Source organism: Eschrichtius robustus, chromosome X (genome assembly GCF_028021215.1).
Source record: "Eschrichtius robustus isolate mEscRob2 chromosome X, mEscRob2.pri, whole genome shotgun sequence".
NCBI classification, from domain to species: Eukaryota; Metazoa; Chordata; class Mammalia; order Artiodactyla; family Eschrichtiidae; genus Eschrichtius; species Eschrichtius robustus.
Window position 1 is genome coordinate 102,123,146 of NC_090845.1, and position 16,873 is coordinate 102,140,018.

Genomic DNA, 16,873 nt, shown 5'->3' on the forward strand with positions numbered 1-16,873 from the left:
GCAGCCTCCCACAAGATAGGGAGGTGCACACAAAATGACCTTATGTCATCTATCTTGCCATGTACCAGGGAGGATCACAGAGTCTTTCCCCAAGATTTGAGACAGATTGTGGTTCAGCCTTGCCTATGTGGACTATGTGGAGATGTGCAAGATCACCAAGATACCATGGCAAAGCCATTCCTCTAGTTTATAGTCACACAAATAGAATAAGAAGTCAGTACATAACATTATCATGCTCATTCCCATAATTTTAAGTTTAGAAATTTGACAAGCATTTACTATCAACTGTTGCAGAGAGACACCACAGTCAACCAAACACTATAGGGTATTTTTGTATAGAAAGTGTTATCTGCCCTCAAAGAGTTTAAACTCCTCTTGAGGGAAGCAATGTAAAGCTAAGAGCACAATTGCACCTGGCTATGTACTGATATTAAATAGTAACTTAAACAACTAACAATAGAGGAATGATTAAATAAAATATGGTGCATACATACAATAGACTATTAGGCAGTCGTTAAAAATCATGTTATACAACATTTTTCTTCAGTGGAACAGTGGCATAAACAAAACTCTCAGAAAGAACAATGTGGAAGAAAAGTATACAACAGACTATAATGGAAAGACTTTTAAGGCAACAACATTACATAAATTAATGTTGAGAAAACATTCAGTCATGAGTTGATGAGGTTTTTTACAAGAGAAGCAGTGAACATATATACAGCAATTATTTCTGAGAGCTTATGGCAAATGGAGGACAGCAGACCAATGTAAGAAGAGAAAACTAGACCAACGCACATGAAAATAATTTTAAACAATTTAGAGCTATACTACTGGAAAAACTGCTAAACCCAAGCACAAAATAGGCATTCATCTCACAATCTTTCCTGGACTTCATCTACAAATATGATTTTCAAGATGGGATTGGTTAAAACAACAGATTAATCCTCAAAACATTTTATAATAGTTTTAATGCCAAACATGTTATTTAATGTCATAAACATTACTTACAAATCAATTTTATTAGTTAACCTAAATATTTAAAAGCAGTCAACTATTCTAAAATAAAAACATATTCAGTGATACAATATAACAATATATAAAAACTATAGCTAATTTGCAACTGTTAAAGTTTAATAATCATATCTCTGCTTATGAAGCAATTAATAAGCTGTTATTTCTTTTTGCTTTCTGATAGCTTTTCTTTTTTTAAATAATATAACAAAACAATAAAAACAAAAATCAGAGAGACAGTAAGAAGTCCAATCTGACTGAAGAACAGGTACATACATGAGAAGTATTTGGAAAACACAGTGGAAAAGGAAAGAGACAAACTGTGGAGGGACCTGAAAAGGCACCCAGGGTAAGAAGCAGGCTAAATTGAACAAATGTGCTAAACATCTACTGTGTACCACACACTATACTAAATGCTGGAGTGGCAACAAAGCAACTACACTCAAAAACCTCTAAAATCAATAAAAAGAGAAATGTAAACAAATACCATATTTCTTTGATTTTACAATGCACATTTTCGTCTAATGTTAGCACTTCTAAAATCCATGTATGTGCTTATTGTGGTAGTGTTTCTTTTTTTCTGGAAAAGTTATTAAATTGATGATGAATGTTACAATAGGGGAAATATATTAATTGCACTAAAGGATCACAGCAGCTACATTAGAGGGATAGAGTAATCCCTATATGTAGAGGATGGGGGAAAGGGAAAAGGTAATAAAGAAAGGCCTGACCTTGGATACAAAAGATCAACAGGAGTTCACAAGGCAGAAAAGAGGGAGAAGAAGGACATCAACAGTAAGGGCAAAAATAACATGAAAACATGGAATAGCATGATACTTTCAAGGAACAGCATGGAATTTGGCAGGCTGGAATGTAGAGTTTTGGGACACTATGAGACTAAACTGAAAAGCAGGTAGGCCAGGAATGCAAGAAGGATATAACATCTAAAAGCCTATCAATGTAATATACCATATTAATGCAATGAAAGACAAAAAACTAGATATAAAAAGGAATTTCTTCAACCTGAAAAAGGGCATCTATGAAAAAAACCAGAGCTAATATCATATTTAATGGTGAAAGACTGAATGCATTCCTCCTAAGTTCAGGAATAAGACAAGAATATCCACTCTCACCATATCTACTCAACACTGTACTAGAAGTTCTAGCCAGGATGATTAGGCAGGAAACTGAAATAAAAGGCATCCAGATTCAAAAGGAAGAAGTATAACTATTTCTATTTGCAGATGACATGATTGTATATACAGAAAATCCTAATGAATCCATTAAAAAACTATTAGAATGAAGAAACAAGTTCAGCAAGGTTGCAAGATAAAAGACCACTATGTAAAAGTCAATTATAGGGACTTCCCTGGTGGTCCAGTGGTAAAGAATCCGCCTTCCAATGCAGGGGACACAGGTTCAATCCCTGGTCGGGGAACTAAGATCCCACATGCTGTGGGGCAACTAAGCCTGCGTGCCACAACTACTGAGCTTGCGTGCCTTAACTAGAGAGCCCGCATGCCGCAAAGTACAGAGCCCATGCATTCTGGAGCCCACGACACAACTAGAGAAGAGGAAACCCACATGCCACAGCTAGAGAGAAGCCCGTGTGCCGCAACAAAGAGCCCGTGCACCGCAACAAGCACTGCAATGAAAGATCCCACGTGCCGCAATGAAGATCCCAAAGGCCACAACGAACACCTGACGCAGCCAACTAAATAAATAGATAAATAAATAAATAAATACTAAAAATAATAATAATAAATAAAGTCTACTAAAAAAAAAGTCAATTATATTTGGGTCCAGTGGTTAGGACTCCGTGCTTTCACTGCCTAGGGCCCAGGTTCAATCCCTGGTCGGGGAACTAAGATCCCACAAGCCACGTGGTGCAGCCACAAAAAAAAAAAAAAAAAAACAACAACAACCGTATTTCAATAAACTAGCAATGAATATCCCAAAAATGAAATTAAGAAAAAATTCTACTTTTTTCTATATATGATAGTATGTCAGAAAATAAAGACGAAGGAAAACTACAAAATATTATTGAAAGAAACTAAAGATACAAATAAATCAAAAGACATCCCATATTCATGGACTGGAAAACTTAATATTGTTAAGATGGTAAAATTTCCCCAAATTGACCTACAGATTCAACACGACCCCTATCAAAATCCCAAACTGCATTTTCTGAAGAAATTGACAAGCTGATCCTAAAATTCATATTGGTCCCAAAATAGCCAAAGCAATCTTGAAAAAGAACAATGTTGGAAGAAGACTCACACCTCCTGATTACAAAACTTAATACAGAGCTACAGAAATCAAGATACAGTGGTACCAGGATAAGAACAGATATACAGATCAATGGAATAGAATTGAGAGTCCAGAAATAAACATTCACATTTATGGTCAGTTGATTTTCGACAAGAGTAACAAGAAAACTGGATGAGGAAAGAAAGGTATTTTCCGGAAATGGTGCTGGGACAACTAGATATACATATGCAAAAGAACAAAGTTGGACCCTGATCTCACACCATACACAAAGAACTCAAGATGGACAGATAGCCAAGAGGCACATGAAAAGATGTTCAACGTCACTAATTATTAGAGAAATGCAAATCAAAACTATAATGAGGTATCACCTCACACCAGTCAGAATGGCCATCATCAAAAAATCTATAAACAACAAATGTTGGAGAGGGTGTGGAGAAAAGGGAACCCTCTTGCACTGTTGGTGGGAATGTAAATTGGCACAGCCACTATGGATAACAGTATGGAGGTTCATTAAAAAACTAAAAATAGAATTACCATACGACCCAGCAATCCCACTCCTGTGCATATATCCAGAGAAAACCGTAATTCGAAAGGATACATGCATCCCAATGTTCATTGCAGCACTACTTGCAATAGCCAGGACACGGAAGCAACCTAAATGTCCATCAATGGAGGAATGGATAAAGAAGATGTGGTATATATATACCATGGAATATATATACCATGGAATAATATTATACCATGTGGTATATATATACCATGGATGTGGTATATATATACCATGGAATACCTGGAAACAAAATAATGCCATCTGTAGCAACATGGAGGGACCTAGAGATTGTTATACTGAGTGAACTAAGTCAGACGGAGAAAGACAAATATCATATGATATCGCTTATATGTGGAATCTAAAAAAAAAGGTACAAATGAAACTATTTACAAAACAGAAAGAGTCACAGATGTAGAAAACCAACTTATGGTTACCAAGGGGAAAGGGGGGAGATAAACTGGGGGATTGGGATTGACATATACACACTACTATATATAAAAGATAACTAATAAGAACCTACTGTATAGCACAGGGAACTCTATTAGGTGCTCTGTAATGACCTATATGGGAATGGAGTCTAGAAGAGAGTGGATATATGTATATGCATGGCTGATTCAGTTTGCTGTACAGCAGAAACTAACACAACGTTGTAAATCAACTATACTCCAATAAAAAAAGTAATTTAAAAAAAAGTACCAACACAGCTGAGGGGTAAAATACAGTATTTACTGGTAAAAAAAAAAGTTTTAATTGAAAAACAAACAAACAAACAAAAGAACTCAAGATGGATAATATGTCTAATGTAAGTGCTAAAACTATAAAACCAAAAGAAAACATAAGAGTAAATCTTCATAACCCTGGGTTAGGCAATGGCTCCTTAGATATGACACAGAAAGCACAAGCAACATAAGAAAAAAACAGATAAAATGGGCTTCATCAAAATTTTCACATTTTGTGTTTCAAAGCAGACGACCCACAGACTAGGAAAGAAACATTTGCAAGCTATATACTTGGGTAAGGGTTTTATGTACAGAAGAAAAAAAAAACTCTTATAACTCAGTAATAATGAAAAGACAACCCAATTAGAAAATGGACAGAATCTAAACAAACATTTCCTCAGGAAAATATACAAATGGACAATAAACACATGAAAGGAGGTCAACATCATTAGTCATTTGCAAAAATGCAAATCAAAACCATAATGAGATTATACTTCACACTTACTAGGATGACTATAAACAAAAATACAGATAGCAACAAGTGTTGTTGAAGATATGAAGAAACTGGAATCCTCATACACTGCTACTGGAAATGTAATATGGTGCAGCCGCTTCGGAAAACAATTTAGCATTTCCTCAAAATGTTAAACATAGAATTAACATATGATCCAGCAATTCTACTCCTACATATATAAGAGAAATGAAAACATACATCTACACAACTTTTACATAATGTTCATAGCAATATTATTTATAATAGCCAAAGAATGGAAACAACCCAACTGTCCATCAACTGATGAATGGACAAAATGTACAATAGAATATTATTCAGATATAAAAAGGAATGAAGTACTGATATATGCTACAACATAAATGAACTTTAAAACATGATAAATGAAAGAAGACTATCACAAAGGGCCACATGTTGTACGAATCTATTTATATAAAATGTTCAGAATCAACAAATCTATAAACACAAAAAGTAAGTTAGAGGTTGCCTAGGTCTAGATTGGTGGCGGGGTGGGGGGATATGCTAATGGGTATGGGGTTTCTTTTTGAAGTGATAAAAATATCCCAAAATTAGACTGCAGTGATGAGTATACAACTAACAACCAATAAACTATATACTTTAAATGAGCGAATTTTTGGCATGTGAATTATATCTCAGTAAAATGTTAAAAAGAAAAGAAGTATCTGGAAAAAGATGATCCATGTACTAAAACACAAAATGTTCAAGTGGCTCCTACACAGCAGCACACTGGCAGCTACCAATAAGACCAAATGGATTCACACTACACATAAAAATCAATTCCACATTGATGAGGAACTTAAACACCCAAAACAAACCTTTCAAACCTTTAGTAAAAAACATACATGAATATATTTTACACATTCTTCAACAAGACACAAAAAATAGTGACTATAAAAGACTGATAAATTTAACTGTATTAAAATGTAGAACACTTGTTCAGCAAATGACTCCTTAAAAAGCAAAAAAGACAAGTTATAAACTAGGAGAAAATACAATATACAAAACTGACAAATGATTAGTATAGTATTAGTATTTGGGGCAAAATAAATTATTTCACAGTACAGGAAACACATATGGCCAAGTAGGTAAGACATTTGAAGATATGTTAATGAAATTGGTGATCAGGGAAATATAAATCAAGAAAGGTATCACCTCGAACCAGTCAGAATGGCCATCATCAAAAAGTCTACAAGCAATAAATGCTGGAGAGGGTGTGGAGAAAATGGAACCCTCTTGCACTGTTGGTGGGAATGTAAATTGATACAGCCACTATGGAGAACAGTATGGAGGTTCCTTAAGAAACTAAAAACAGAAGTACCATACGATCCAGCAATCCCACTACTGGGCATATACCCTGAGAAAACCATAATTCAAAAAGAGTCATGTACCACAATGTTCACTGCAGCTCTATTTACAGTAGCCAGGACATGGAAGCAACCTAAGTGTCCGTCAACAGATGAATGGATAAAGAAGATGTATACACAATGGAATATTACTCAGCCATAAAAAAGAATGAAATAATGCCATTTGCAGCCACATGGATGGACCTAGATTATCATACTAGATGAAGTAAATTAGACAGAGAAAGACAAATGTTACATGATATCACTTATATGTGGAATCTTTAAAAAATGACACAAATGACCTTATTTACAAAACAGAAACAGACTCACAGATATAGAAGACAAATTTACGGTTACCAAAGGAGAAAGGAGGGAGGGAGGGATAAATTAGGAGTTTGGGATTAACAGATACCATATATAAAATAGATAAACAACAAGGACTTACTGTATAGCACTGGGAACTATATTCAATATCTTGTAATAACCTATAATGGAAAAGAATCTGAAAAATATATATATATACACACACATACACATATATATATAAATAACTGAGTCACTTTGCTGTACACCTGAAACTAACACAGTATTGTAAATCAACTACACTTCAATAAAAAAAGTTTCATACTCCAAAAAAAAAAAAGACTTCATTGGGGGCTTCCCTGGTGGCACAGTGGTTGAGAATCTGCCTGCCAATGCAGGGGACACGGGTTCGAGCCCTGGTCTGGGAAGATCCCACATGCCGCGGAGCAACTGGGCCCGTGAGCCACAACTACTGAGCCTGCGCGTCTGGAGCCTGTGCTCCGCTACAAGAGAGGCCACGATAGTGAGAGGCCCGCGCACCGCGATGAAGAGTGGCCCCCGCTTGCCGCAGCTAGAGGAAGCCCTCGCACAGAAACGAAGACCCAACACAGCCAAAAAATAAATAAATAAATAAATAAATAATTTAAAAAAAAAAAAAAAAGACTTCATTGAACTACCATTTTAAACTCGTTTGGGGGAATTCCCTAGAGGTCCAGTGGTTAGGATTCCGCGCTTCCACTGCAGGGGGTGTGGGTTTGATTCCTGGTCGGGCAACTAAGATCCCGCATGCCTCAGTGCAGCCAAAAAAATAAAAAATAATAAACTCGTTTGGCCAAAATGTTTAAATCTGACAATACTATGTGTTGGAGGAGATATGAATTCATAGGATCTCTTACAGAGGTTGATAGAAAGGTAAACTGTAAATCAGTTGGCATTATCTCCTTAATTTGAACATTAACATACCATACAATCCAGCTATTCCACTCCCAAGAATAAACACAAGAGAAATTCTTGCACATGCACAACAGGAGATATGTATAATAACGCTTATAGCAGCACTGTTCACAAGAGCAAAAATATGTTAACAACCCAAATGGCCACCAGTGAGACAGTGGATAAATTATGCTATAGTCACACAATGAAAGATAATGGAGCCACCAAAAAGAATGAACTACAGGGACTTCCCTGGTGGCGCAGTGGTTAAGAATCCACCTGCCAATGCAGGGGACACAGGTTCAAGCCCTGGTCCGGGAAGATCCCACATGCCGCGGAGCAACTTAAGCCCGTGCGCCACAACTACTGAGCCTGTGCTCTAGAGCCCGGGAGCCACAACTACTGAAGCCTGCGTGCCTAGAGACCGTGCTCCGCAACAAGAGAAGCCACCGCAATGAGAAGCCCGCGCACCGCAACGAAGAGTAGCTCCCACTCGCCACAACCAGAGAAAAGCCCGCGTGCAGCAACGAAGACCCAACGCAGCCATGAATAAAATAAATAAATAAATATATAACTTTAAAACAAAAAAGAATGAACTACAGCTTCATACAACAATTTGGATGAATCTGAGCAACTTAATATTAAGTAATATAATATAAAAATTACCAGTTATATAAAGCAGAGTTATGTATTAGCTTTTTCACATTTTCTTAAAGTTCAAAACAAGGAATAAGCAATGTATTATTAAGGAGCTGGCTTACTGGATCGAAGGTGTTTTAGTAGCAACAAGTGACAATCAGATTTGCATATTAGAGTGCTCCAGCTACAGTGTGAAGGACTAATTGGACTTGAAGCAAACTGAACATGCTGCAGAGAGATCTTTTGGGAAAACTGTTGATAGGTCCAGTTAAAGGTGAGGAGAGGAGGACCTGAACAACAACAATGGCAGTGAGAACAGACAGGAAGAAAACAGATCTGAAAGCTATTCAAAGAGTTATGATCAAGAGGCCTTAGGTCCTAACCAGATATAGAGGGTGAGAGACAGTGAAGAGTCAAGAATAATTCCCAAGTTTCTGGTCTGGGAGATCAGGGGGCCTAGGGTCAATAACAAAAGTTGGTCTTTTTTTGACATTTGGAGTTTGAAGAGACTCTAGAATGTCAATATTCATATAGTATCCTCTTTTTATGATTAAGTATAAAATCTGATCCTTCCCCCTTCAAAGCCCATCCTCCATCTCCATTATAAAGCCCCCTCTGATGTTCTACCAACACAATCATGTCACCGCTCCCTCTTCAAACTTGCACATCACTCTGTTTTCACTTAAGACATTTATCTTACTCTAGCCCAGCACTGCTCAATCTCAATCACCACTGACATTTTGGACCAGGTAAGTCTTTGTTGTGTGGGCAGTCTTGTTCACTGTAGGATACTTAGCGGTATCCCTGGCTTCTACCCACTAGATATCAGTAGCATCCCCAAGTTGTGACAGTCAAAAATGTCCCCGGACATTACCAAATATCTCCTGGGGGCAAGTTCCCCCACTCCTTCAAACCTTGATCTAGCCTATATAATAGATACATGAGTACTTCTTTTATACCACAAGGAAATCATAAGTTCCTTAAAGGCAGCAACTTTATCACCCTGTCCATTTACATAAAATAGATATGACAAGTCCATTCTTACATACTAATCAAGGTAAATTAAGGAGACAGCTATGTTCAATTTACTATTTTTAATGTATAAATATCTTAAAAAGTAATTGATTTCTCATGGACACAGACATCCCCAACCAATTAGCTCAAAGTATTAAGGATTTATATATTGTAATTACTTTTTTAAGAGGGGAAAATTTCTATGCTGCACATTCTAGAGTCTCTTAGGGACATAATAATTTAGAGAAGTCATTTTTGAATGAAATCCAGATTCACAAATGCTCTAGAATTGGTTAGTCTCAACAGAGTTCAAATAAAATTTTATGGCACAGTTATTTTATTTCTGTCTCTTGTCACCTTGAATCCCTAATATTATACATAAAATTCCACTGAAAGAAACTTAAGCAATTATTTAAAAGTGACAACAATCTCTGTCACAAATTATAAGAGTACACAGATTAACAACGTCCACAAATAGGGAAGAACTTACTTTCCTATTTGGAAAAAAAAAATTTTTTTAAATTTTGGGGTCAAAAAATATATGAGACAATATCCATTGTTTAATTATCCATTACAGTCCATTGACTGGTATTCTGTAAGTGGAATGCTATCAATTTATAATTTATTTGAAACAGGAGAAATGTAAAGATTAAAAGTTAGACCTTTAGCAGACTGAACACACTAGTTTAAAGTGAGACTAAACACAAATTTAAATTATTGTTATAAAACTCACTTGTACAGTTTTCTTTTATTACATTAAATGGTTTCCTGGAGTATAAGGTATTTTTTCCTATAAAAGGGAAGCAGAGAAAACTTTCTGAAACTTTTCAGAAAACTGATTATAAGAGTGTTACAATGCTTCAAGAACTACCTAAATACACACAAAGTGTAGAGAAAAGAAAAAGGTTTCCCCTTCTACATCATGATGATGAACAGCCTCTGTACAATGGGGGTGGGCATGATACAATTTAAGTATCCCTTAGAGTGTACTGCTGGGATAGGCTAGGAGAGTGATATGCCCTTTTGCAAAGTTTCACTGTATGCCTTGGAACTTAAATACCACCTCCCAGGAAATCAATATGCTCTAAGTATTCAATTACTTTTATTTGTGAAGTGTCCTTAACATCATCTCTCATGCTGTCAATGAGGTTCTGGATCTTGTACATCTTTATGCTTTTGATGATAAATAAATGCTTCAGAGTTTATGTTACAAATAATCTAAATCAAAATATTAAATTTTAAACTTAAGCAAGTGTCACTATAACCCTAATTCAAAAATATCCCAATCAACCACTTCTGTTCTTTTACCTGTCATGCAGTATGTATAATTTTTTTCAGAAAACATGGTAAGCTCATATTGTTCAAAAGCAACTAATCTAGCTGCTTAACACAGTCCTAATTCTAAACTGTGGCTTATTCTCCATAATGACTCCTTAAAGCATTTTGCTCTATTGAGTACTTATTCCTATGCTTGTAACTTTGTTCTCCCAGATGACACTGCCTCACTTAAGATTAAAATTTAAGACAATAATGTCCCCAGACATCTACCTTCCCCTTCACCTTAGCAAAAGTCAGGTAACTCCTCCCTTCCATTGCTAACAACTCTCCACCCACTCCATGAAGATCCTCCCTCCCCCTCTTGCATTTTAACACTGAACTCTCTACTAGTTCCCTCCTTTCAGTCTCCAAGTATGTTTGAGAAAATATAGAGTGAACCTGCAGTTAACATCTGCCCTTAACGTGCAATGCCATTCTCAACTCCGTATCAGTGCAATTTCTCCCCTGACAGTCTGCAACTGTCCCTCCTGCTTAATCATAACTTGATCCCATACAGATCATTTACCTCAAGATTCAGCTATACCTAACTCTATAGGAAACTTTCTCAAACTAACTTAACCCCCAATAAAATTAAGCCTTATGCCCCAGTTCCATATCACTTAATTGTACAGTTTATTAAAACATACAATTTTGAACATTATATATTATAACTCTTTTCTAATTGTTACATATATTACTGTACACATTCACCTAGTTTGTAAACCCTTCGAGGATCATGTTTCCAAAGTTAGAGTTCAATAAAAGCTTGCTTAATGAATCTATTGTAAAACCAACAGAGGGGCATGAAGGCAAGCTATGCAAATACCATGCACAAAACAAAACACACTGCACCACAAACAAAAACTATATAATCTATGAAACTAAATAAGCATTCATCTTTCAGATTAAATAACCTATTTATTAGCACAGTGTTTATTTTAATAGTAGCTTTGTTATAAGAAGAGAAAGCGTTGCAATGGAAATAACACTGGAATAGTGCTAGAGTTGGTAAACCTAGCCTCTGACCCACACTCCGCCATACACTAGCCATTTAACTTCCGGCAAATCACTTAACCTCTCTCAACAACAAAGAGTAATTACTATGCACTCTACAAAGCTCAAAGGGTTATTATTAGGATACAATAGGGTAATATATATTAAAGTGCTCAGAATTTATAAAGAGCTGTATAAACGGTATTATTTTAATGATAAACGTACCCTCCAATTTAAGATAACATTTTATTTTAAAGTGTGAACTTGCAAAAGAAAGAAATTAAGGGGCAACTATTTATGCTATAGAAGAATTCATTACTGAATAAAATAAATCACTGCAAGGTTCAGCAATTCAAATTCAATCTGAAGCAATTAAAATATGAGTCAACCATCAAAAGTGTCCTTCACATTCAATTTTTCAGTAAGATATTTATTACATACAGCAAGGCAGATATTTGAATCAGGCCACAAAATCACAAGCTTATTCCACTGAATGCACTAAGATGGCCTTCACCTATGTTACAAAATCAGATGCTGCACAGTTTAACTGGCTCCATTTTACAAGTCGATACAATGCACCATGCCCCACAGTTGAAGAGGTGAACCAGCACATGTAGGAAATACTAGAGTTGACTCCAGGTTTACAGGAAAACACGTGATTAACCAGGACACAGCACAATCTGATGTATGTAAAGAATTCCTAAATCTGTTTCACAGACCTATTGTTTATGGACATAAAGAAGTATGAAGAAGCAAAGGGAGCAGCTGCAAGTAGACTGAGACTTATTTGTAGCACTGGTGACAAAGTCAAATATGAAAAGTTTCAGGATTTGTTTGGGTAGCCATTAAAATCATTTCCAAGCTCTCTTAAAGTCAACAAATTATCACAGTATCCAGACAGACTTTTTAAAGTTCTAGGCAATTTCCCTTTGTCTTGCCAAATCTACCCACAGACCAGCAAAGATAAGACATTACAACCAGAGTTAGCCACTTTCCTGAAATGGGTAACCAACTTTCTGATCCTTATTTTTATTTTTTTAAATGGGTGAGGATTTTAATCACAAAGTATCTGGAGGGACTTCCCTGGCCGTCCAGTGGTTAAGACTCCACGGGAACTAAGATCCCACATGCCGCGGGGCCAAAAAAAAAAAAAAAAAAGTACCTGCAAGGCATATCAATTCAAAAAAGGTCGGGAGCACAAACCACCAAATGGAGATTCAAGTAATTGGCAAACTCTCCCTTTTAAATGTTAATCACCTGGAAAGGCTGCCATAATTATTTAGCATTGAGCTCCAACCCAGCAAAGGAAGAGGAGTGAGGCTGAAGAGGGAAAAAGAAATAAGGAGGGCAGCAGGAGGGAGGGCACAGGTGAAGAAGAACAGACACCAGAAATGCAAAGAGAAATAAAAAGATACCAAAGATAAACTTTGCCATCAACAACCTATTATCCACTTTCCCTCACAGGAAGACTATAAATAGACAAAACAAGATTTTGCTGCTACATATTCTAGGGGCATTATTTTCTTAACGCAAATTTATCCAACAGTAGGGAACTGGAGAAATTATAGTTTCCTGGTAAGTTTCTAGTCACTACAGACATAATATGATGAAAAAAATGGGTCTGCTTCACTCAAGTCTATCAAAAAGAATACTGAACTAGAACTTGAACACTTGGTTCCTAGCTTTGGTTTTGACCCTCTTGACAAGTAGCTTTAGGTTAGTCACCAAACTTTCAATGTTCTCATTCACTCAAACAATAAATATATCTTGAGTGCCTAAAAAATGAGCTATTTTAGAGTTTCCCAACCCTGACTGCACATAATAATCACTTGGGAATTCTTAAAAAACAAAACAAACCAACAAACAAAAAAACCCCTCTCTTTGCCCCTGAGACTGATTAAATTGGTCTAGGGTGGGGCCCAGGCATAGGTTTTAAAAAAAAAAAACACACTCCCTTGTGATTTTAACATGCAGGCAAGATGGTAAACCACAGGTCTATTTCATCTCATGTATATGTAAGGAACAGCAAAATAATGTGAAAAGCCCTCTCCCTTCCTTTGAAATTTATCAATTTCCCCTTCTAATCCAATTTTGTCTCAACCTAGATTCTCACCACCTCACACCTAGATTACCAAATAGCTTCCTACCTATTTTCCCTTCTTCCAATCTCTTCCCAACCCAATAAACCACTGCTGTCTAATCAATTTGGTACTGAAACAGTATCCCACTGAGAGTCATTTTAAGTATAACAATATCAACAAACAACTGTTTTCATCAAGCAGAGAATATATTGTATATACATATTTGTATGTTTGTATGTATGTATGGTATGTATGTATAATCTCAAACATGCTCTGTTTGTCTTCAGTTCCATTTATGTATAATGGATACTAGTCTCTTTACATGTAAGATTATTGTCCCTAACTAGTTCATGGCTGAATTTGGTCAAAAATGAATGGCAAATGAGTCACCCACAGATTTCTCATTTAAATTTTGAAGTGTTCCCACAAGGAACATATATTCAATTTTAAAAAAAGTAAAATGAGGTGGAATTATCTCAAAAAGTCCTCTGTTACTGTAGGCACTGATAAAGTTTATGATGAATGAATTTTACCAAGAACAAATATGGTTCTGGTTTGTGTTAAAACTTGCCTCAGAAAACAAACTGAAGCCTTAAAAGCCAGTGGTTATAACCACATAAGATGATATTCATATTTATGAAAAATATTAAGTACAATATAAGCAATATATAATGAGAAAACTGAACAAGTATATGACTTTTCCCCTGCCTTTAAGGAGCTCTCCATCTTCTCAGGGAAAGCAAAACATAAAAAGAAAATAAAGCCAGCAGGTAAGTGGTAAAGACAATAAGTACCACAGGAATTCAAAGAAACAGGAGACTGCTGTGGACTAAGGGAGTTGGAGACAGCATCTTGGAAAAGCTGGAGCTTGAACAAAATTAAATAGGTGGAGAAAAGAAGGAAATCTCATGCATGTGGATGACCTTCTACAAAGATGAGGCAAAAATTCATAAACTATATTTGAGGGACAGGGAGCTGACCTAGCTGGAACAGAGGGTTCTATGTAGGAGCATTTGAAGAGTTAAGGTTGCAATAATAAATTGGAGCCAGGCAGTGAAAGCCCTGAATGCCAAGAGAGGATGCTTCAACTTTGTCCTATAGATAAAAAAATCTTTTATAGGTAACAAGCAAAACAACATATCTCTATAATGATGCAGTCTGAAACCATTTTTCTTCATGCCTTCGAAGAACATACCAAGTAGTATAATATCTTGCCAATATATCATGAATATGTGAACATATTGTTTAGGAAGTCTGTTCAGAGTGAAGGAGTAAATACTCAAACATGCTTTCCACAATACAAAATCACTGATCAATTACACATTCATAGTTCTTAGGATAATTCCTAAGAGAATAACTGGGTAGAAGGCTTCAATTTTAGGTTTTCCTCCTCTCCCCACCCTCATCCAAACACACACCTTGATTTAATATCTAGAAACGTAATACAATGAAACAGTGTTATTCTGAAAATAAGAGGTCTTTTATTACTTCTCATTATGAGTGAATTTACTTACTATATTGCTTCAAAATCACTAAATCTATTAAAATAAATCTGTCCATGATTTCTTTCAGCAAAGCAGATAAAAACAGACACATAAATAACAAATTTAAAGACTGTGAAAAGTAAAAAATCCTTCATCAAACCAAAACACACCTAAAATAAGCGGCATTGGCTTATAAGGCAGAGGGGAATGAGAGTGTGTTCATAACAAAAAATGCCATCCACAACAAAGAGTGCCAGAGAGTATATGAAGAACATTACAATAGGCAATTTCTTGTCCAAAATGATAAACCATTAACCCACAACTCCAAGAAGAATGGAGTTAATTTTGTTTCTCAAAAATGCCCTTAAAATTTTTGGTTATATCTGCAATAAAAATTAAGACTCCAACATAACTCAAAACAAGGACTCTTTCCCCTAGTAAACCAGACACATAAGTGATTGATGATTTAATTTGCCACTGCAGCAAATACTAATTTAACCACCACTATCTCAACACCAGGAAAATGACAAATCTCAGTCTTTAAAGGCATATGTGACAAGAAGGCAAGAATATTCTAGGATGATTAAAACACACACAAAATAAAAACACAGAAAAACCATGGCAATACTGCTGCTGTACTAGGAAAAGGGATATACCATTCTTGCAGGCACGTATGGCTTTAAAGAATATGTATAGATTATGATGTTAGAGTATTGCCTTTTTTTCCTCCGGGAAAGATGGGAACATCCACGAGAGTTAGCAGCGCATTCAGGAAGGTGTCAATACCTCCCTCCCCACCCCTTACTGGGGAAACTCGCTTTAACAATAATGCTCTTTCACCCCTCACATCCCACCCGATTTCCACACACCCTTCAGTCAGCATTCCCGCCCCCCCCACCTTTCCCTGCTCTTCCCCTCACATTCAGAACTGGCTGCTCTGACTTTGTCAGTCTCGCCGCCCCCGCGCACCCGCCCAGACCAGCAGAGTCCAACAACGCAGCCACGCAGCCACCCACTCCCCCCACCTCCTCCTTCTCAGCCCAGCTTCCCCTCCCCCTCCCCGTCCTGTCACCTGCTTGGGTGGTGTCCGTCAGGTCGTAGCCGCTGCCCGGGAAGTCTCGGAGTTTCCTACCACTGAGGCTCAGGATGCCGGAGTTGCCCGCCTCCTCCAGGGCCCGGTCCAGGCTCCTCACGGTGTGTTGAGGCTGTAGGCTCCCCGGGTTCCACTGCGGCCCGTTGGGGAACGGCTGACCGAAAAGAGTCGGTACCGGGATGGGCACCACCAGGGTCCCGCCGCCGCCGCCGCCGCCTCCCACTCCGGCTCCTCCACCTCCCCCTCCGGCCGCGCCACCGCCACCGCTACTTCCACCTCCACCACAACCGCCGCCCCCACTGTTACCACCACCTCCCTGACTCGCCGCCATGTTCCTGGGAGAGAGAATAGCCCCCGACAATACTCTCAGCTTGTGCCGCGAGTGTAGGGGGTTCTTAGGACGCATGCGCAGGCTGGGGGCGGGGTGGGGGGGCGAGGTAGAGGGTGGGAAGGAACTAGGGGGCGGGCTGGGAGGAGGTGTTGGGTATGAAGAGGCGATGTTCAAACGCGCAGAATGCTTGCTTTAAGAAACGTGTGATCAGAGGAAGGATGCTAAATCCCGGTTCCGCTGCTTTGGGTACCAAAATCTT

The 16,873-nt window shown here is 37.4% G+C and overlaps 1 protein-coding gene across 1 annotated transcript in view; it reads right to left on the reverse strand.

Annotated features, from left to right (window-relative positions):
* Positions 1–16,614, reverse strand: part of LRCH2 (leucine rich repeats and calponin homology domain containing 2) — an 89,486-nt gene extending 72,872 nt beyond the window's left edge. The window contains exon 1 of the mRNA XM_068533079.1: positions 16,263–16,614. Coding sequence (XP_068389180.1) covers positions 16,263–16,614 — 352 coding nt within the window. The remainder of the gene's footprint in view (positions 1–16,262) is intronic.
* Positions 16,615–16,873: the final 259 nt, after the last annotated feature.